Source organism: Spermophilus citellus (genome assembly GCF_964194105.1).
Source record: "Spermophilus citellus genome assembly, chromosome: X".
NCBI classification, from domain to species: domain Eukaryota; kingdom Metazoa; phylum Chordata; class Mammalia; order Rodentia; family Sciuridae; genus Spermophilus; species Spermophilus citellus.
The window spans coordinates 41,618,791-41,642,217 of NC_138190.1; the positions used below are offsets into that span (position 1 = coordinate 41,618,791).

The 23,427-nt window shown below is 42.1% G+C and overlaps 1 protein-coding gene across 1 annotated transcript in view; it reads left to right on the forward strand.

Annotated features, from left to right (window-relative positions):
• The window catches only part of DGKK (diacylglycerol kinase kappa), a gene marked incomplete at both ends in the record, with an annotated part of 129,827 nt that extends 111,694 nt beyond the window's left edge, over positions 1-18,133 (forward strand). The window contains 12 exons of the mRNA XM_081277903.1: positions 411-507; positions 2,536-2,643; positions 5,311-5,407; positions 5,682-5,789; positions 6,452-6,565; positions 6,912-7,046; positions 8,174-8,334; positions 8,905-9,046; positions 10,117-10,203; positions 13,666-13,776; positions 16,959-17,082; positions 18,054-18,133. Of these exons, the coding sequence (XP_081134029.1) occupies positions 411-507; positions 2,536-2,643; positions 5,311-5,407; positions 5,682-5,789; positions 6,452-6,565; positions 6,912-7,046; positions 8,174-8,334; positions 8,905-9,046; positions 10,117-10,203; positions 13,666-13,776; positions 16,959-17,082; positions 18,054-18,133 (1,364 nt within the window). The remainder of the gene's footprint in view (positions 1-410; positions 508-2,535; positions 2,644-5,310; positions 5,408-5,681; positions 5,790-6,451; positions 6,566-6,911; positions 7,047-8,173; positions 8,335-8,904; positions 9,047-10,116; positions 10,204-13,665; positions 13,777-16,958; positions 17,083-18,053) is intronic.
• Between the last annotated feature and the right edge of the window lie 5,294 nt (positions 18,134-23,427).

Genomic DNA, 23,427 nt, shown 5'->3' on the forward strand with positions numbered 1-23,427 from the left:
TTAGTTTCCAAAGAATAAATATATGTTCCTCATGCATCCTCTTAATCATAATCCTACTCTGCAGTAGAGAGCCCCCTCCCTTTTCCAGAAACCTTATACTATGAAATCTCATGTGTCAATGACCAGAATAATGATCCCATTACACACTTTGAAAAGGCTGTACTGATGAAAGCAGAGATTTGAGGCTGTTTTCACTGCCAACAAAGAAGCAGACCAGCCTTACTATTCCCTCAGTGAAAGTCCCAGTCTATCTAAGAGGATCCTCTTTGCAATGAGCACACTGCATGCTATTTAGGAGAAAGTCATGGAGCTTGACCCTCCCCCAACAGGGAAAATAAGATCAAATACAAGCAGGCAGAAAGGCTCCTAATGTTTGCATCTGACACCAAAGAGATGTCCTTTGTGTCTAGGTTCTCGTCATGGCACTTTGTCGTCTATACCTTCTCTCAAAAGTGAAGACCTAGATAACCTTAACTTGGAACACTTATATTTTACACCTGAAACAATGTAAGTATCTAGTCCAATTACTTTTTGATGTCTTCTTCCTGGTTAAAAGCACAGCCTAGGGATAGAGTCAATTCCCAACTCTACTTACTAGTTGTATGATGACACAGTAGCTTAACCAATGTGATCCTCATGTTCCTCACATGTAATGAAGATAAATAGAACATGCAACATAGGTTTGTTGTATTTATTGTTTTCATATATAAAACGTACTTGCAGAAAAAATACTTGCATTGAGCAGTGCATGGCATTCAAAGTTAAGTGTTATTGTTAGCAGTTACTATTATTATTAGAAACACATAATACATGTTAGTTGTTATTTCAGAGGACTTGTTTTTCCAGTGCTGCCTTTAACCGTAAATGGTTGAAGTACTAAAGAAGTCACTAAGGGACTAGGTAGAAAATCTAAGGACATCTGTCTCAATAGTCCTACTCCTTTGGACTATTACCAGCAGCCAAATTCTTCCACATTCTCTCATCTTGCCTTCCATTAAGAAGATCAGTTGGGTCTGGGGATGTGGCTCAGTGGTGGAGCACTTGCCTAGCATTTGTGAGGCACTGGGTTCCATTCTCAGCACCATGTATAAGTAAATAAAAATAAAAGTCCATTGACAACTAAAAAAATTAAACAAATATAAAAAAGAAGATCAATTAGACATCAGTTAGAGAAAGTCCAATTTCAGGACTAAGGCTAATCTCATATGAGGGATGTTGGCTCGGTTGAGTAACGAATACAAAAATCATCTGTGATCCAATACCTGAACTGTATCTATTTTCAGATTCTCCAAAGGATACAACTAGAAATTATTTGTTTTCTTTTTTTTTCTTTTTTTTTTTGTTGGTTGTTCAAAACATTACAAAGCTCATGACATATCATCTTTCATACATTTGATTCAAGTGAGTTATGAACTCCCATTTTTACCCCAAATACAAATTGCAGAATCACATCAGTTACACATTCACATTTTTACATAATACCATATTAGTGACTGTTGTATTCTGCTGCCTTTCCTATCCCCTACTATCCCCCCTCCCCTCCACTCCCCTCCCATCTTCCCTCTCTACCTCATCTGTTGTTGTTCAGTTCTCTCCCTTGTTTCCCCCCCCCCTTTCCCCTCACAACCTCTTATATGTGATTTCATATAACGTTGAGGGTTAATTATTTGTTTTCTTAAGCAATTTGTTTAAGAAAACAATTCTTATTCCTATCTCCAATTTTCACAGTCCCCATGTCACCACTGGTTTAAGTTTATGTCTACCCAGTGAGCTTTGATACATAGTATGCCAGCAAATGTTTAAAAAACAGCTCTCAGAGATAGGGAAGCACTGATTTAATCTTGGTATAAACCTCCCATCCTGGCCTATTTCAAGCCACTAATATAATGTCATTGAAGGTAGAGTTGGGAACGGATATGCATAATCAGTTTACATGAGCTGGTATGACCTGGCTCTAGCACCCCACTAGTTTTGATGTTGGCACCCTAGATGGATACAGGAAACTCAAAAGTCTACTTGGGTTTTGGGTGAGTGCATATGTGTCCTCTTTTATCAGTTGTGCCCTCCAAAGGTGTGGTCACTTTGCGTTTTGACATGAAAGTATTACAAAGAAGTCAGACGTCACTAAAAGCAATAGTGCAGACTTCACTGCCATAATACATTTGTATCTGGTATGCTCAAAAGTTTATTATGAGAATAAGCCAATGACTCTCTTTCCCTCTATTATATTTGGAAAATATGAGTCACTCATATTTGAGGCCTCCAAAGATGAGTAAGATCATGAATGTTACTTTTTTACTGAGCCCCAATCACATTGATGCTTCCCAACTGGCTGGGAACCCTCTCTTACAGCTGACAGGCTGGTTGTTAACACAATAGAACATCTACATGTGCCTCTCAAGGGCATTATGCATTGTGCCTAATGCAGCAGAGGCCTTGTCTCAGTGATTTTCCATCAGGCAGATAAAGTCTACAACCCAATGACAGCATCACTTCCTTCTTGCATCATTCTGTCCTTTTCTTGGCTCATTTCAGACGCTTCAAAGAAAAGTGTGTCATGAACAACTACTTTGGAATTGGGCTGGATGCTAAAATTTCTCTGGAGTTCAACACCAGAAGAGAAGAACATCCAGGACAATACAAGTAAGGGGGGAAAAACCCTCCTCCCCTTCCTACATGCAAACACGCAATGACAATACACATATGTCCCTTACCTCTCAGACATGCAACGGAAAGAAAGGGCTCCTTGGGAAGTAAAATACACTGGTCCCAAGACTAGCCTAGTTGTTCAGCTTGCTCCAAATGTTGGGCTGGTCTGTAATGACTGCACTGGCCTACTGAACTTGGAGTTCTCATCATGGTCTAAATCTGTGAATTGCTATAAGTATAGCTTCCTGTGTTAGTATTATTGAGAACAGATTACATTGACTCAATTTAGCAAATTTCTTATCTTTTTTTTTCTGCCTGTGAGAGCTTAACTAGATTGTAACAGGAATTTTAGTTCTGTTCTTGTTTGGAAGGATTACAAAATATCAAAGATCCCCCTATTTGTTCTTGGTATTCCTAACCTGGTTCTTCTAGACCCGTTGATTTCACCCTATCTAGCATTGGCCTGCTTGGCACTTTGTGGTACATTTCTACTTCAGACATACCCTAAGGTAGCCTCACAGTCCTTATAAATTGAAACTATAGATAAAAAGAGGCATACCGCTCTACCTGACCCCTGCGATTGCTGTTAGAAACTCTGTCTCAGAACAGACCAGGGGTGAGGAACAAGCATTTTATCTGATAGGTGGTTTACAAATAGTTTCTTCTAGTCTATTGATTGTCTTTTCATTTTCTTAGTGAAATGTTCTAAATTTTAAAAGTTTTGAATTTTGATAAAGTCCAATTCCTTATTTTTTTCCCTTTATGATCCATGCTTTTGATGCCATATCAAAGAAATATTTGCCTAACTCAGGGTCTTGAAAATTTGCTCCTAAGTTTTCTTCTAAAAATTTCATTGTTTTAGCTCTTACATTGAGTTCGATAATCCACTTTGAGGTTTTTTTTTTTTTTATGATGGGGTCTAAATTCATCCTTTTGCATGAAGATATCCAGTTATCCCAGCACCATGTTTAAAAAAAAAAAACTATCCTTTCCCCAGTGAATTGTGTTGGCATCTTTGTCAAAAATCAATTGACCCCAGTAGCTCAGGAGGCTGGGGCAGGAGGATCACGAGATCAAAGCCAGCCTCAGCAATTTAGCAACGCCCTAAGCAACTCAGCGAGACCTTGTCTCTAAATAAAATATTAAAAAGGTCTGGCAATATGGCTCAGTGATTAAGTGCCTGTGGTACCTAAATAAATAAATAAATAAATAAATAAATAAATAAATAAATAAATAAAACAATTGACCATATATGTAATGATGGTTTATTTCTGGACTCTTGTGTTCCATTGATCTATGTATCTATCCTGTGCAAGTAACAAATTGCCTTGATACCTGTGGCCTTATTGTAATTTTTAAGTTGGAAGATGAAAGTCCTCCAACTTTGCTTTGTTTTTTTTTCCAGAATTGTTTTGGTTTCTCTATGTGCTTTACATTCCCATATAATTAAACCTCTATTTTATAGATGAGTAAACTAAAGTGCCCAGAAAATTTTTGGCTTCAAATAGGGTTCAAATAAGGTTGTGCTAGCCTTACATTTCACAACTCATTCCCTCGCTGGGCAAGGTGGCACACAACTATAATCTCAGTGATTTGGGTACATGAGGCAGGAGGTTTGCAAGTTCAAGGCCAGCCTTAGCAAATTAGGGAGGCTCTAAGCAACTTAGCAAGACCCTGTCTCAATATAAAAAATGGCTGGGGATGTAGCTCAGTGGTAAAGTACTCCTGGTACCAAACAAAAACAAAAACAAAAAAACCTCTCATCCCCTGTGGTTGCTCATGTGGTTGCTCATGTGATAGCTCATTTCTGTGGCTATACTTTAAAAGCTCATAGTAAGCAATACTATGACTATAGCTGCCTACCTGTTTTTATCAGAGGTCCTACAGTCAGCAGGACCCTGTTCTTTCCAACACCATCTTGAGTCTCCCAATTTCTTACGTGTCTCATATTCTCTCCACTGGCTCACTATCTAAAAGCTCCTTACTAAGCCTGGCCTTATTCTATGACACTGAATTAAGTATTTAATATAAGGTTCTGGTATTTGGAAAAGTTCTCCACTTTGTCAGAAAAGTCACTGCTTCAAAAAATTGCAGTCCAAGAATCAGATGTTTCATATAAAATTGATTCTAGGCCGCTGAAATTTTGCACTCCTGGAATGGCACATGCCAGGGTAACTGATTTGTATCAGCCAGCTATGCTCACGGATTTTGGTGAGTATTGCTTTCTAAATATAGCCTGTTTCTTCCAAGTCGGGACCAATATTTAGCAGCAAGGAGAAGTGGAAAATTTATTCATCAATAGGATACTGAAGCTTCAACGGAGCCCAGGGATTCATTCCTGCATGTGTTTGCATAAGAACACCAGTTACACTATCCCAACAGCCCCTCCAGTTTTTTTTTTTTTTTGATACCCAGGAATTGAACCCAGGGGCACTTAACCACTGAGCCACATCCCCAGCCCTCTTTATTTTTTATTTTGAGACAGGGTGTCACTAAGTTGCTTAGGGCCTCACTAAATTGCTGAAGCTGGATTTGAAATTGCAGTCCTCCTGCCTCAGCCTCCAGACCCGCTGGGATGGGTGTGCACCACCATGCCTTGGCTCCATTAATCTTTGTATTATTCACCTTATGGCCATCTTTCTCTTCTTTGTCTTCCTGTAGCAGCCGCTTTAAGAACAAGATATGGTATGGCCTTCTGGGAAGCAAGGAACTTCTGCAGCGCTCTTACAGGAAACTGGAAGAACGAGTGCATCTAGAGGTTAGTAGAAAAAGGAGTGGTCCTTCCTGGGCAATGGAGAAGGGAAACCTCATGGCCTTGGAAATCAGCTTTCCACTATATCCTTGGTTATTACCAAGCTTTAACTGTGATCCTCACTCACAGCTCATAGGAGAAAGGCAGAAAGATGGATTTCTATTGTATGGATAAGCAAATAATAGTATGAAGAGAAGACAGAGTCTTTTCCCATCTCTGTAAATGTCCCTTCACATTGGTATCTGAAAGTCAGCTAATGAGAGCTTATCTTTCCTTTCAGTGTGATGGAGAACCCATCTCCTTGCCAAACCTGCAAGGCATTGTAGTGCTCAACATTACCAGTTATGCTGGAGGTGTCAACTTCTGGGGAAGCAACACAGCGACTGCAGTGAGTATGGAACAAGGAATGGGGTGGGAGAAAAGCATGACCCTGCTAAGTCCTCTCAGAAAGGAGAGTTGGTCGACTATAGTAGGAAGTGGACAATGTGAGGAGGGAACATAGACTGGAAACTTCTATTAGCAGCCACAGTAGACTCAGGTTTTTATTTATTTGTTTGTTTGTTTATGTTGCAGGGATTGAGCCCAAGGGTGCTTAACCACTTAGCCACATCCCCAGCTCTTTTTATTTATTTTTTTTACTTTGTGAAAGGGTCTCACTAGGATTCTTAAAGCCTCACTAAATTGCTGAGGCTGGCTTCAAACCTGCTATCTTCCTGCCTCAGATGCTGGGATTACAGGCATGTACCACCATGCCTGGCTAGGCTAATTACCATCCCAGAGCTGGCCTTGGGAATTTATGATGTTGGATTGGACAAGGTAGAAACTGGCTGTGAGTTATGATCTCAAAAGTGGATAAGAATTGCTGTGACCCAAGTGTCTTTTACTCAGATTGGCTTCCTCCCTTTATCCTTTCCCCTTTTAAGAATGCAGTTTTTCCACTTTTCTTGAACTAGAAAATGGTTAACAGGAGTCTTCAAAACACCCTTGTTTGTTATACACAAAGTGTACTTTCTCAAGGGTGGGAAATATAATCCATTTCTTCCTCCTTAGGAATATGATGCTCCTGCAATAGATGATGGAAAGCTGGAGGTAGTGGCAATCTTTGGTTCTGTGCAGATGGCCATGTCCCGTATCATCAACCTGCATCATCATCGCATTGCCCAGGTAGGCAGGGATTAGATGGGTACTAGAAAGGGGGTGAATTTTCCATCTGCAATCCTGGATGTGAGGGTAATCCCAGGAATTAACTAGGCATAAAAGTTTCAGGGTGAAGGAAACAGGTTATCTGGTAGGTACCAAGGTTCTGGCTGATATTGGAGATAGAGGTGGTAGAGACCAAAGGGGCAAAAAAGCTCATAGGAAGTGGGTGTTTCTCCCTGGCATGATCTAATCCATATGTTTGCTAGTGCTACGTTAGGTACACATTTAGGACATGATTGTGAGATTGTCAGATTGGTCTATAGAACGTGCTTCATTTTTCTCCCCTATTTCCTCTCCTGTTCTCTGACAGTGCCGTGAGTTGATGATAACTATTGACGGTGAAGAAGGTATCCCAGTGCAGGTGGATGGGGAGGCCTGGATCCAGAGGCCAGGTATTATCAAGATTAGATACAAGAATGCTGCCCAGATGCTGATGAGAGATCGGGTAAGAGGAGAGAGGCTCATCTTGGGCTCTCACACTACTTTATCCATCCATAGCTGTCACATGACTACTGAAAATTTCCAGTCAAATAGAATTTCTCAAAGAGCGGTCTGCATGGCCATTTCATCACAGTCACCTGGGGTGCTGGTTATAAATGCATACTCCTGGGACCCATGCCAGGTCCACTGAACAGAATGGGGAACAGTGGTTCTCAGGAGCCTGCATTTATAAACAAGTTCCTGAAGACATTCTGATATATATTGACACTTGCAAACCACTGTCCAAAAAAGCAAGGCAAAGAGCTCTCTCCTGTAGTTTTAGACAAAATTATCCTTCCAGTCTCCATTGCACAGAGAATCAAAGTTAGGCCTTAGATGGTAATAGAGACATTTGCTCTTTCAACAATATATTTCATCTGCATTGATGGTCTTTAGCTTCATGTAAGATTCCTTAAAATGCTGCATTCATAAATATCACCCACTTCACCTAAATCTTCTAAAGCTACAAAGGAGTCATTATTGATTAGCTGTTCAGTGATAGGAGGCTGTCTTCCATCCTGACCTGCGAACAGTCCATAGAAACAGCAATAGAGGGGATAGGACATCTAATTTATAAGATGCCTACTTTGTGCTGGGTATTTTACATGTATTGCCTCACATGCTACCCCCAAACAATCCTGAGATGGATACACTTATTTCCATTTCAGGAGGTTAAATAAATTGCTCATGGCCACATAACTGATAAATGACAGAAGCATGATTGAAAATTGGATTAAGTATGTCTGGCTCTAAACTCCATCACAAACATATTGCCTAGATTTGGCAAAGAAAAAAAAAAGCATGAAATGAACTCTACTCTCTTATCTGTCATGATGCCCTTATATAGGACCTTCTGGAAGGCAGATATCTGATTCAAGACCAAACTAAAAGTGCCTAGTACAGAAGAGATGGTGAATAAAAGGATAGATAGATCTATAGACAGGTTTACTGGGGAATGCACAGAGGAGCCTCATTCCCCATTTACCTATTGTACCCACACGTTACCCGCTAATGTCAGACTCATAGACAGACCTGTCACGTACCCTCTTAGCTACAGCAATCATTAGGATATGCCACTGTTTTCATCTCCAGGACTTTGAGAATTCAATGAAAATGTGGGCATGCAAGCATAGTGAAATTCAAGCTGCCCCTCAACCCCAGCTGGACTCCCAGGAATCTCATGATAGCCTCTCTGATGAGGAGTTTGCCCAGATGCAGCACTTAGCTCGGCTTGCAGAAAACCTCATTAGCAGGTAAGTGGACTGGCCTAGATACAAGGATGGGAGACTCAAGAAAGGATAGAGAGAAGCAGCCAATTTGTCTAATGGCTACTGGGGAGCCTGGCCTCAAGCATCTCACCTAGTTGCTCAGAACATTGACTGACTCCCTGACAATCCATGGAGGAAATATTCTTTGTGCTTAGCAATAAACCAGCTTGGAAATTTCTCATTAGGCAGAGATGAATTTTGATGTCTTCCTGTTGCCCCAGACCCAAGAATACAAAGAATGTTTATCCTCACCCTTTATTATCAGGAGGACCTTGGAGTTTCTGGAATAAGCTACTCTCCTTTATTTTAGTCTCCCACTCTACTCAAATTCCTAGTATCTTAATTCAGGTTAGCCAAAAGTGAATATGCAGAAAAGAGTAGAAACAGTTCCAAGCATCAGTGGCTCTCTAGAAAAGAGCAAACATAACAAAAGAGAATAAAAAGTCCAAATCGAGTACCTAGGATTTTCATTTCTCCCCTTATCCCAACCTATCAGCACCCAAGGCCAGAAGTCCTAAGTTCCCAGCTCATCCATCTGTCCTTGATTTATTACAGACTCAATGACCTCAGCAAGGTCCACCAGCACGTGTCTGTCCTCCTGGATTCTGTGAATGCCAGTGCTACCATCCTGAATGATGTATTTTATGGCCAAGACAGTGGCAATGAGGCAGGTGCAGCTTCTTGTACTCCCATTGAGGTAAGGTCAAAGGGGCAGATGAAGGAATGGGGTCAACCTAGATAGGAAAGGAGATGCAAAGGGAAGAAGAGCCAGAGGCTGGATATGAAGAAACTGGGCAAATTTATATGGCAGGAAACTGATGGATAGAGTGGACAGGAAGGCAGGCACGTCTTGACTCATTACAGGGTCAAGATGGCTGCTGGGGGAATCCCACAGCAGATTTGATCAGCCTGAGAACTAGCCCTTTCTCCTGATGGCTATCCACCACACCAACCTCAAGGGAGAAACGGCCAATGAATGGAGAGGAACTTAGCCTTGGGCCTTCCTCATCCCATGTGGTTCCCTGTATAACTGAATAAAGGGACACCTGCAAGTGAAACCAAAGTTCCAAGGTGTTTTTGTTTTCTTCTTGAAGGAAATGTCCAGATTAGACATTTATTTTAAATGTGCCATCCCATGGCTTTACCCACTTCCAGAAGATTTAAATGATAATTTTAAGAATTAACTTCAAGGCTGAGGATGTGGCTCAGTGGTAGAGCATTTGCCTAAACCATAAGAGGCCTTTGGTTTGATCCCAGCACAGAAAAAAAAAGTTATTTTAGTGCTAAAAAAACGCCATATAATCAGGGTATGATGAAATGTGGGTTAACTATTTTGGGCCAGATCTTAGCCGGAAGAGCCCTGGAGACCAAGGCCTGGAATTTTGAGAAGAGAGATGATTGGACCTAATTCCACCTGCCATGAGAACGATGGTTTTAGCCTAGGGACAAGTGGCCTCAAATTTACTCTCCGGTTTGCATATTTCATATTTTCCTGTACTACTGCACCCAGTCAATGATGCCAAAAGCCAAGTTGTGCTGTGCCACTTTGTAGGGCACACCAATATAGCTGGCATCAGTTCTATGTGCTTAGTACCCATACTCTACTAGTTATGCCATATTTTGAATATTACTTTTTTTTTACCTACAGCCATGTCCTACTCTAGCCTACTTCTACCTTCCCAGAGAAGCCAGCTGCATGCTTACTAACCAACAACTCCTCTGTCTTTGTCCTTTCCCTTCCTTTCTTGTCCTTTCTTCTTCTCATAGACTATAAGCAGAAATGACGCAGTAGATGTTATATTTAGTCTTAAAGGGCTCCACGATGACACCAAAGCTTTCCTGGATGAAAACTTGGTGAGTGCAGAGGGTTGGAGCATGGGAGGGCAAAACATGCTATCCAAAGATGGTCAGACTCTGTGCATTGTTCCAGGGCACAGGCAAGATGGGATCATTCTAAGCAGGTGCTTGCCTGGCAGTCTTTTCTGTGTCACCCGGAATTGTCATTGCTTGTGTTACTTCATGGGTTATGTTAATCCATAGAGACTACCATACCCTTGAAAGAAGTTCCCTCTCTCTCCTTTGACAAATGTCTCCTGGGTCCAGACCAGGTAAATCAAAAGTAGGGTATTCTCATCATACCTGATACAACTGCAGGAGAAAAGAGTGAGTTCTTCTGAGCTGCTCTGTGTCTCTCAAGTTTCTATATATTTCTTTATTCATGTTGGAAGGCAATATGAAATGGTGGGAAAACTGGGGAGATTCGGGATTCAAATCCAAAATCTGCCACTTAGTAGTTCTATTCATTTCCAAAGCCTGTCGCAACATACTAAGAACCAGGTGATTTAAAACAACAGAAACATCTTGTCTCTTGGTTCTGGAAGCCAGATGTCTAAAATCAAGGTTTTAGTAGATCTGTGCTCCCCTGAAACCTGTAGAAGAATTCTTCCTTACCTCTTCTTAGCTTCTGGTGTTTTGCTGACAATCTTTGATGTTCCTCAGCTTGTAGATGCATCACTCTAATCTCTGTCTTCACATAGCAATTCCCCTGTGTGCCTGTCTTCATGTGACCATCTCCTTCTAAGGAGCCCGTTCATAATGGAATGGGGCCTACCTTATCCAGTATAACCTCAACCTAACCATTAATTACATCTGCAATCACCCTAACTCCATCTAGGGTATTAGGGTACTGGGACTTTAGACTCCAACATATCTTTGTTCGGGGGCACAACTCAACCCATAATACTACCTGTGTAGAGTGACTTTGCATCTCTGGGTCTTTGTTTCCATATCAACAGGATATGAAGTGTAATCCCTACCTCCCTAGATTATTGTGAGAATCTAACAAGTTATTTTATCTCAAGTGCCTGGCACAGAATAGTGGCTCAATAGATGGTAGCTGGTAGTGAGAGAGAAAAGAGATTGAGGCTCTGTTTGGGGGCTATAAGACTAGTTGCATGTTTCTCAGAACGCAAAACCCACGGGCACACTTGATGAGCGTGCTCTAATGAGGCAAGCGATCATGACCACCCCAACTTGAGGTCAGCTGCTAAGGCCCTGAGGCAGCTGCTCTGCCTGCCTCTCATCTAATTAAGGTTTATTTGAAGAAAGGCTTCTGAGTTGAAATTGCAAGAAGTATAACCACTTTCCCTTTTCATTTGCACATCTAATTGGCACACTGTGCAGGAGGCAGAGTGGCTAAGGCAATCAGGCCAGGCTGTCCCAGCATCTGATCCCCAAGATAGGTTCTTTGAGCTTTAAACAACAGCAATAGAAGTACTTTACACGTATAGACAGAACTCAGTGTTCTTGCTGTTTTGAACAGCAGGAAATATGAGATTCTGGCCTCTCATTGCTACTTAGGCTTTCTGGAGGTTCATGACCTGACAGGTGGTCTATACCAGCCTACAACCCAACTTGAGCATATCATACCATGGGGTGGAGGCCTCTAGAACACTTATAAGGTTCCCACTCCATAGGACCTCGTGAGGACCCACACACATACACATATATGCAAATGAGGCTAGAAAGCAAGCAGCAGTTAACCAAGAAAGAATATGTATCTCCAGAAAGGCTGTCATAGATGTGGGATGAAGACAAGATTTGTTTCATTTTTGTGTTATTCCTTCCCTTGAGGAAGGAGGGCAGTAAGCTGTGTAGTGTTGGCAAGGAGATTGCGTTAGCCAGCTTTATGATGCTGTAACAAATAACCTGAGATAATAAACATATAAAGAGAAAAGGTTCATTTTGGCTTACACTTTGGAAGTTTCATGATCAGCTGGCTCCATTGTTTGAGGACTGTGGCAAGATAGCACATCATGGCAGGGAGTGTATGGGAACAAAGATGTATATTTTGTGACCAGGAATGAAAAAGAGAGAAAGAGGAGGGGCTGGGATCTAACTCTCTTCTCCAAGGGCGGATGCCACTATTCCCTTTAAGGGCATGCTCCTAATGATCAGAAGACCTCCTGTTAGTCCCCACCTACTATAATTTCCTCCACTTCCCAACAGTGTCAAGCCACATTCCTAGCCATATCTAATTTTGAGACAAGGTCTCATTAATTTGCTTAGGGCCTTGCTAAATTGCTGAGGCTAGCTCTGAAATTGCAATCTTCCTGCCTCCGCTTCCCAAAGTCCTGCACCACTGGGCCCAGCTTCCAGCTCTACTTTTAATCTGGCATATCTGTGGCTTCTTGCTGTGCAAGACCCTGTCTCAAAATTAGATATGGCTAGGGATGTGGCTAAATTGTTAAGTTCCCCTGGGTTCAATACCTTGTACCAAAATAAAAAAAAAATAGACGGCATGGTGGGCAGGAGAGGTGAGATCAGGTTAGGTGAACAAGTGACAGCTCTGTCAGAGCTGAATATATCAGCGTGCTTCTGTGGCCCCGGCTCATTATCTACTGGGGCAAGAATGATCGCACCTGTGTTGCTGGTCTAGCACTTGATTCTTCTGAATTGTAGATGGTCTCAAAAGAATTTATTTTATGTCTCCCATGCACTGTAAGGAGTTCATCCTGGGGTGTTGGGGATTACTGTTAGCACTTAAGTTTGGTTTCCTGAGCCTATAGAACAAACCATCTGAAACTTTTTTTCTTAATTATCAAGAGCACAGGGGCTACAACAGTCTGGGGAGGCAGACCCTCTGCCAGGAAGGGAAAATCTGAGCCAGTCTCTCTCTAACCCACTCTCCTTGATACACAATATAGTTTTTAAATTACAGTAAGTGTGTAATAAAGATTCCCCCAACATCTGAGCACCCCATCTGCCCTTTCTGGTATAGGTTGTGGAGTATTGAATTAAACCAATGGGGGTTCTGTCTGGCTATGTGATTCTGAGCATTAAGCTTCTTTGAGTCTGCCTTCTCAACTATGAAATTGGAACCATGGTCTCTTGTAAGGTATTATAAGGTTATTGGGAAAGTGAAATGAAATTATGTATGCATAGTGCCTGACATAGACTGTGTGCTCAAAATTTGGCAGTTATTATTCAAGAGGACACTGGGAAGCTCCAGCAACTATAGGTTAAGGGTAGGACCCTTGTCCTTGACCCTAAGTTGTAGGGGAAGAATTGAGTGATATTGGACAAAAAGACTTTGCTTGCCAAATTGAGCATACCCAACTGCAGGGAGCGCCCCACTATTTGTTTGTTTCCTGGATCTTCCTGTTGAGAAAGAAAAGAGCTGATTGCCATCCAAAGGAGATAAAAGTTGTCTCCCAGTTGTCCCCCACTAGCAGGGACTGGGAGTACAGGAGAGGGCAAGAGTCTATGAAGGCAGGCTGCAAGGCTTTGGTCATTCATTGTTTTTCTTGTCTCCAGCTAAGAAATGCTGAGGCTGAGGCCACACTACAGAATGCCCTGGATGTCATGAGTCAGGAGTTTGAAAAGTTATCGGAGATCTACTGGATGAATCCAATCCTAGTTCCGGAGGTACGTAACGTAGGGAATGGACAATAAAGGGGTAGGGAATTCTTCCTTGGTGCTTTACCTTCCAGTGTGGGTCAGGACATGGTGGCTGATGCAGCAGGAGTCCAGCTTCAGCTTTAACAGAGCTTCCTCCTACCCATTTCCTCATCATAAGTGAAAGAATGAAACAGAAAACATGAAATGTAAGGTGACCATGGGGAAACAACAAGAAAGAAGAGCCACTCTATAGCAAGAGATGATCAGGAAGAAGAAAGATTGTTTTTTTTTTTCTATGTTGTTCTCATGGCTGCAGATTCCCCCTCCCTGCTCAGTTACCTATGCCAGGGCTGAACTTCATCTGATATGAACCAGCATGGCCATACCAGTTGTTCACAGACAACAACTATCATAATGGTTAGTTCATACTGGAGTTACTCTATGGCCAGTGTCCAGGCCATACTGGTAGTTAAATCTTCCAAATATAACCTCTCTTGCTGCTGAGAGAGCAGGCCCTCTCAGTGGCTCTCCTTAGCAGGTACATGGTTTAAAAGAAAATCAAGCATATTAGCAGTTGTTCCAATATAGTTGCAAGGATGTTGTCATGTTTTAACAACTCTGAACACTTTCTAAAGATTGAAAAATAGTCCCATCTCATCAATTGAACGACCCAAAGATGTTCACCTGTCACAAGGTAAATTATTTTCTTTATGGTATGAAAAATTCCTCAAAACTTCCCTACCATAGAACCATTCATTTCAACCTGTTGGAATCCCTAGCCCCTCTATTCAGTATACCTGTTTTCTGTCTCCATACACCAATTATATGCATGTGAGTGGTATATAGAGACACAGTACAATTTTGGAGGAAATGTATATATAAATTTATGTATTTGTGTGTGTGTGTGTGTGTGTGTGTGTGTGTGTGTGTGTGTGTGTTGTACTGGGGATTGAACCCAGGAGCACTTAACCACAAAGTCACATCCCCAGCCCTTTTTCTTTTCTTTTTTTTTATTTTTCAATTTTCAAACAGGGTCTTGCAAAGTTGTTTAGGGCCTCACCAAGTTGCTGAGGCCAGCTTTGAGCTTGCAATCCTCCTGCCTCAGCCTCCAGAGTCACTGGGATTACAGGTGTGCACCACTGCACCCAGTTCCAATTCATGTATTAAAATATTTAATAACTTTCTCTAATGACCCTAGAACTTTCCAAGGCTGTTTGTACCTGATGCTTTTGATCAATAGCTCTCTGGGGAAGGAAACATAATGTTAAGACAGCAAAGGAAGTAAACTTTTATTGCACTCCTGTTTTAGTCAGCTATTTTGCTTTTATGACTAAAAGACCTGACCAGAACAACTGTAAAAGAGGAAGAGTTTATTTGAGGGATCACAGTTTCAGAGGTCTTACTCCATAGAAGGTCAGTTCCATTCCTCAGGACTCAAAGTGAGGCAGAATATCATAGTGAAAGAGTGTGGCAGAGGGAAGCAGCTCACATGGTGATCAGTAAGCAGAGAGAGACTTCACTCTCCAGATACAAAATATATATCCCAAATCCATGCCCTAAATCAACCCCTTCCTCCAGCCACACCCCACCTGCCCCCATTTACCACTTGGTTAATCCATTTGGGTAGTAATTCACTGATTAGGTTAAGGATATAGCCCAATCTTTTCTCCTCTGAACCTTCTTGCATTGTCTCACACATGAGCTTTGGGGGGACACTTCACATCCAAACCATAAAAACCCCATTCTATTATTACCCAGTTCAGCTCTATCTCACCAAGATTCTGATCTAGAAAATGCAGTAGTTATTGAGAGAAATGAGACAAACACATCCCCTACCCTGAGATTCCAGTTTATATATGAGTCTTCCCAGCCTGAGACAAAAACTCTTTTCTGAGCTACAATATTTCCACAGAATAAAAGGCATGCTAGTGAACAACTGAATGGACAGAAAGAAAGCTAGGAAGATATTTCTTATTCACTAGACACCAAACTTGCTCACCTTTAGGCCACAGAAGGTTCAGATCCAATTTGCTGGGGGGAATAGCAGGATGAGAGACAGTTATTCATTGGGCTTCCCAAGATGTTGAATGAAGGGACATCCTTCTTTTCTGAAAGACAATTATTTGTTTGTTTTTTTTTTTTTTGTTTTGTTTTGGTACTGGGAATTGAACTCAGGGGCACTCAACCACTGAGCCATATCCCCAGCCCTATTTTGTATTTTATTTAGAGGCAGGGTCTCACTGAGTTGCTTAGTGCCTCACCATTGCTGAGGCTGGCTTTGAACTTTGATCCTCCTGCCTCAGCCTCCTGAGCTGCTGAGATTACAGATGTGTGCCACTGCACCCAGCCTGAAAGATAATTCTGAAGGCTGGTGTGTATAACCAGGAGCAGTATTACAGGAGAGAGGGTAAGTATGAGCCAAAGAGGAAGAAGAAGAGGCCAGGTGAAACTCTGCTCCTAGTGGAGGGGATTGAAGACACAAATAGTCCCCAAAGGAAGGTAATCCCAAAGCTTCTTGAGATGTGTTTGGATGATTTTCTGGCAACAAAGTTAACCTCAGGGGGAAAAAGTTAACCTTGGAATGATGTTTTACTAAGACCAGTAGTAAAAGGAGCAAGAGACTAGGGGGCTGAGCAGGAATTAGAGTGTATAGGATCTGCACAGCAGAGAACCCACATAACTAAGAGCTTTGTTTAGAGACCACTCTATATTCCAGGCAGGCAAGCAGGTGGTCTGGGAGGCATGATCTTCCCTATAGGAAGGTACGTGGTCAAGGAGTGAGTGGGCACTCATCGACTTCATGTCTGAAGGAAGGAGTACCTTTTTTTCCTAATACATGCAGAGGAGCTACATGAGCTAACAGTGGCCCTAGCAACCTCACCCTTCCAATCTCTAGCAACATGAACTCAAGTGACTTCTCTGAGACTCTGCTTCCTCATTTCTAATATAAATATAAGCAACCTTTGCCAGGTTGGGTGATTGACATGAGAACATTTACTGAAGTATCTAGCAAGACACTTGGCTTTTTGTAAAGATCAGTTCTTTTCCTAGAGCATGTAACCGAGCTTGTCTCTCATACTTGGGGATAGAGAATAGAAAAGCCTGCTTTCTGTAGCCATTCTTGTTTATCACATTGCCAGGCCCCTAGGAATTATTTCTGAATGTTAGGTGACTAATATTTTGATATTCTTCTTGCTATGGTTTTCTAGGAAAAATCTTCAGATACTGATAGTAGAAGCCTCAGGTTGAAAATTAAGTTCCCCAAATTGGGGAAGAAGAAGCTAGAAGAGGAAGACAAGCCTAAATCAGGCCAAAGATTTTATGGTTTTATTGGTAAGTCTCTTCTACATGTATAAAGAACACAAAGACTTCCCTAGTTGCCTGGGTACCTCCCAGAGACTGGAAACCCCCATTCAAATTCACAGGCATAGTGATGATGGAGCCAGCTTGGAGCCAACTTTATATAATGCCAAGCAGACTTTTGGACATGGTGTGGGTTAGAAAATGATATGGGCACTGGAAAGGGAAGAATCTGAGAAGGAGTGTTGCTGAGTAGCCTCTATGATATATATAGATCAAAAGAAAAATACAATCAGGTAGATGCTTTTTCTGCTTGACCCATTCCTAAGAGTCAAGAACAGGTTTTATGACCTATCTAAACACGTATTTCTCCTGTTATGGTAAAAGTTTCTGGAAATGAAAAATTTCTATAAATTTCATGCTTTGAATATTGGTTCTATCCCATCCTTCTTCATGATTGGTCCTAAGCATTGTTGAGATGTCATTGAGACTCAAGGTTCTCTTAGAGTTATCACTTGTGTCAATTCAATGATATCCACAGTCTCTCCTAAATTTGGGGCCTAAATAACCTGCACTTGAGAGCTATAGCAATAGCACACATTGAAAAACATGATTAGAGGGAAGCAGTTTGTTTTGTTTCTTTGAGGATCTGAGAGTTTGCACAGATGCCAAGAGATATTTTCTTGGATTAAGCTGTATTTTCTCAGGTGTGGTCTAACTGGTCTGATTCCCTAAGAATCTGCCAGTTAGAAGACCATGGCATTTAAAAGTATTTCTGAAGACTCTGATGGAGTCTAGTCGTGGAGTGGTTTCATAGGTGCATTCCATTTATGTTTGGCTCATATGGTCTCTGCTGGTTTTCTCTGATGGTTCAGAGATAGTTGCTACAACAGAAGCAAACCAGTCTGTCTCATAACAGTCTCTTTTCTTTGGGGGATTCATACATTTTGGGCATCTGGCAAAGTACCAACCTCATAATTTCTATACTTATTTTTTCTCTGAAGGTAATTTGTGGCGTCGCAGATATCGTGAAGATGAAACAAAAAGTGACGATCCTCCAACACCATCAAGATCTCAGCTGTAGCTCTTGAAAGTTGGAAGGAGAACTCACACTACTTAGGACTCTACAAAAACTCTCAAAACCTCAATACAGGCTGGACTAAATTATTTCAGAACAAACATGAGCACCACCAAGAAAGACCCTCTAATTCTTTACACTTACACATTTTTCCTGGACTTAATCAGGTCTCCTTAGAGGTTTACATTTTCTCATTAGCCAAAGATTCTTGTTCCGAGTTGTCTTGTTCAGTTCTCCTTCTCTTTGTACATTTTGAGCAACTACAGTATTTATTGGGATAATTGCTTCATGAATGGCCTGGGATCTATACAGGATTCAAGGAAGTTCACCTCTTCATGGAGTCTGGGAATGGTTTCCTCTGACTAGCAGAGAAACTGGAGAAGCTGAGGTATGAATGAATGACACTCTAGGGAGATGAAGGGATGGGGCAGGGCAGCCAGGCCTGGCTGTGTTTCTCCTTCAAACCCTGCCAAGTATAGCTTGAAACTGCAGGAGATCCATTCTAGTAGGCTTCTTAAAATGAGAATTAGGTCCCAGGGTCTTGTCCACTTGCCTGTTACAATGATTATGTGAAATATTTCTGTGTTGCTGTAGGAACCCCTCTCTCTCCCTCTCTCTTCTCTTCTCCTGTTCTTCCTCTCTCTCTTTCTCTCTTTCCCTTTCCCTTTCTCTCTCTCTCTCTCTTCCCCCTCTCTCTGCAAATCCTTTGTTTTTCCATGTGTGCATGTATGTCTTTGCACATGTCCAGGTGGTGCTCTGGTGGCTGGGTGGGCCCATTGGTTGGAACTCACCACTCATGGCAACCGTATAGGCTCCCCTCCTACTGCCTTGATCCTAGCCTGCATGCCTCCATGGAGTGTCTGCCTGCATTCTTGCTGGATTTTTTAACTAGATGTTTTGCCGCTGTGCTGCAGTATAGAGTATATAGAGACATAAAGATGTAAATATACATATATATATTTTTAAGAACTGAAAATACAACTCGACCTCTAAGTGACCCTCTAATTTATTGTGCTAACCCAGGAATCCCACCCCACCACCCATTACCCTACACACACATACATCTCTACCAACTGCCCTAGTTCTTGGTGGAGCTTCTAATCTTTTGGTGCATTTTTAACGTCTTAGAAGTAGCTGGGATCTACCTGTGGTCCAGCTGATTCTGACGTCCCCTTAAAATTCTGAGCCAGGCCACAGAAAGGGGAACAAAAACATCAATGCCCTGGAGAAGGGGCTAAGCTGGCATGCTGCCTTTTTTGCTCTATTTGTCCTAGACTTTACATCAGCAACTGCCCCAACCTGTGCTGTCCCCTTCCCCAATCAAAAGATGACATGGAGCAACCAGACCTAGAGCTCTGTGACTTAGATGTCTTAGCTATAGACTATCTAACAATCTAGTCGCAGCCTAGGCCCTTCCCCTCAAATTCTCTCTTGGTCTGAATCTTCTGGACAGGCTGTCAGGTCAGTCCCCAAATCACCTTCAGATCTTCCCATCTTGTCTCTTTCCTTGAGTACAAGAGGGACATTTAGAGTGACCAGAAAGAACATGGGCCTGGGGAAATGAAGGCTAAAAAGCCTCTGCTTCCCCATGGTTCTTTTTCCAAATTCTTCATAAAATATAAACTTGGCCTAGATTGCTCCAAATCCTTAATTCAATTTTTTTTAAAAGTCTGTTCCCATTCATACAAATCTAATCAAATCCCGGTGCCCAGAGAGATTTTCTCTGCCCTGCCTCTCATCCCCACCCCACCCTAAATTCACACCTTTAGGTAAGTGTCCCTCCCCACTTATCAAGATCAATCCAGAAAACTGGCTTTTCCCCACTTCTCATACCAACTTAGCGTGCTCAATTACCTGACTCAGTCCAATGGCTGGTTCATCGAGGTGCACAATCCAAACTCTAAGCACTGGTTCTCTACTTTAGAACTCCACCAGCCTAACCCACTGAAACCAGCCACCTGTGTTCCACCTCTGCAGGGGTGAGGAGAAAAATACTAACAAGGGGATAGTCCCCAAATGTCTGATTGCTGTGCCAAACAAACAAAAAAGTCCTAGCTCTACAACTAGAGAAGAAAGTCAATGGAAAATGATGACAGAAACCTAAAACCTACTGAGGCGTCAGAATGTATCGTATGTATTCAGGTGGAGAATGTGTCATTGTGTGTCGTTGCTGTGACACTGGCTTTGTGTCACCCTTTCTTCCCAGGAGGAGGTGTCAGATCCAATCAGAAGGGTCATCATTGCAGGCCATCTTAGCTCCTCCTTGGCTGAGTGAATTGACACCTGTGCACACACTCACAGAGTTGGGAACTGAGTTGTATTTTTTTGCAGGAGAGCCTTTTCAAAATGGAAAAATTTCTGAATGACCAAAATTAAGGAAACAGAAGAAAATACTGGGAAAGTGTAGCCTTATCTTGGCAACGACTAAGCAGGGCTATCTCTTGTAATTATTTTTATCACTAATAATAGCCAACTGTAATAGGACTCCATCTCTTGTGCTTACTTTGCTGAAGTGCTATAGATCTTTGTAAAGTGTGCTGCTGCTGTTGCTCTGTTTTCCCATCTGGATTCCCTTTCATCCACCTTGTCCTCCCACCCTGAGTCAGAAAGATATTGAATGAAACAACCAGGATTGGGAGCTAAAGCCCAATATGGAGCAGAACTGATATATGATGGGGGTCCAAGAGCAGGTGTGGCTTGTGAGGTCATTTAAGATTCCTCCTAAAGTGACTTAGTTAACAGTTAGTGAGACAGCTTTGGAAGCACCTGTTCTTGCAGTACTCTGGGGGGGGGGATGAGTGATCCCTCTCTCAAGGGAATTGTCTTAGCTCCTGAGGGTATAAGCTCCTTTCAGAATGAGATTAACCACTTGCAGGAATACAATTGCTCAGGTGGTGGGACCAGACACCAAATATGCATCTCAATTATGTTCAGAAATCATTAGGAGCCAAAGCTCTGAAGTATGGTTGTATCTTTGGTAGCACTTTCTGAAAATCATATGAGGTGGGTAAGTGAGGAGAACAGTATGGGGGGAAGGCCAAATAGATTTGAGCCGTCACCAACTTCTTCTGGTATCAGGACTAAGGAGTTCAGCAGCTATCCAAAAAAGGGCCCTCTAGGATAGGGCAAAGGAATAGTAAGGAAGAGATTTTCAATTTAATAAAAAGTTTGGCCAGAAGAAACAGTTGGGATCAACATAGACTTCCCTCAGGATGCAAATAGAAGGATTTTAGTTTCAAAAGAGATAGACAGGAATACCAAAGCTACCAAACCCATTCGCACCATTCCATCCTATAAGGGACCTTGATCGGCTATATGGTTTGTGGAATTGCATTTGCCTATTTGTATCTTAACCTGTGATCCATTGTGGTCTTCTGTGTTTTTGTTTTCTCAGAGGCCCCTGCAATTAAGCAGCAGGGCCAGGGACTGGTTGGGGGAGGAAGCTGGGATAGTCATGAGTAAAAGGAAAAAAAAGCAGAAAGAAAAGGTTCCATGAAAGTGTGCTTATTCTTCTTCCCCCCAAAAATGGAACACCAGTCCTCAAAGTTAATAAAGTATTGCTTCTTAAAATATTTTAATAAACGAATAAATATAATCAACACCAGTGCCTCGTTATTTACCGCCGCATGGTGGGGGGTGCGTGGTGATGGAAGTGGAGTGTGAATTTGGGAGGTCCTTCACACTCTAGAGAAGCCCCATGCTGGTCAGGATGACAGGTGAGGGCAGGCAGGGGCAACACAGACTGAAACTGGCCATCGGGGTTGATCATAAGAATTCTACAACCTAGTTACAATGCAAAACAATTCTCTGGGGAAATACATGCCGTTATAATTGTTCTAGAAGTCAATTGACTTCAGGATACAGATCTCAATAAAATGAATTAGTTACTGGAGAGGTGGAATGCGATGAAGGAGGACTGGGGGACTGCTTAGATGCTAAATAGAGGCATAAAGCACCTTTCAAAATTTACACAGGCCAGGCACAGTGGCACCTGTAATCCCTGCAGCTCTGAAGCCTGAACCAGGAGGACCGCGAGTTCAAAGCCAGCCTCCATGACTTAGCGAGGCCCGAGACAACTCAGCAAGACTCTGATCTACATAAAATATAAGAACGGGCTAGGGGTGTGGCTCAGTGGTTGAGCACCCTTGGGCTCAATCCCCAGTACTAAAAACAAAACAAAACAAAAACTTTCACAGTACAATCTGTTCCCCAAACACAAACATCACACACTCCTCTCCCTTCTACAAGTATTTGAAGTAGTGTCAAGAGAGAAGAATTGTCTCCGGAGAACAGTTCGAGGAGTTCCCTGAGGAGTTTCTTGGCATACACATTGGAAAAGAACTTCAGCATGAACCAGACAAAGGCATAGAGGGAGGTTTATTTAGAAAGGTAAATACACATTCAAAGGAGAATGGGCTCTCTCAAGAGCAAGCAGCCTTGACTTGGGGTGGGGGTCCAATATTTACAGAAGGGGCCAGACTAGATAGAGGTGGATGCCTCAATTTCATGCCAATTTTCCCTGTACTTGCTCATATCCCCCTCATTTTCCAAGGGCTTGGGCCAACATGTACAAATGGCTTTTGGCATTTCAATGGCTTGTGGGTGTTTCTTTTAAGATTCAGTATGTTTCTTTCTTTATACTAAATCTCTATCACAGTAGGAAGTGGTATTCCATTCAGATCCCAATTTGGTTTAGCCTAGCATGGAAATATTTAAAATTTCTGCCCTACTAACAGTGACCTGGGGGAGCCAGGTATTAGTCATATTTAATAGGTAGGCATCTAAGGCTATTCTAGACCAGGATCCCACAGCATGCTACACCAGGGCGAGAATGCAAACCTTCTAAATCTCTGACTTTCCAAATATGAAAAATTGTTTAGAGACAAAACTTCTGTGACATTGAGGACAGTGTACTCTCACAAAACAACATTTTTAGGCTTTATGAGAGAAACAACTCACCAGGATGGGCTATGTGATCCATGTTTATAATTGTGTATGGCAACTGATAGGCTAGTGAAGCACTATCAGAACTGAATGGGGAGGGGGTACTGGGGATTGAATCCAGGGGTGCTTTGCCACTGAGCCACATCCTCAGCCATTTTTATCTTTAATTCTGTGACAGGGTCTTGCTAAATTGCTTAGGGCCTCACTAAGTTGCTGAGGTTGGCCTCAAACTTGTGATCCTCCTGTCTCAGCCTTCTGAGTTGGTAGGATTACAGGCATGTGCCACCACACCCAGCTCAGATTTAAAATTTAAGGCTATGTTTTCAAATTATCATACAATAAAATTATCTTTTTTC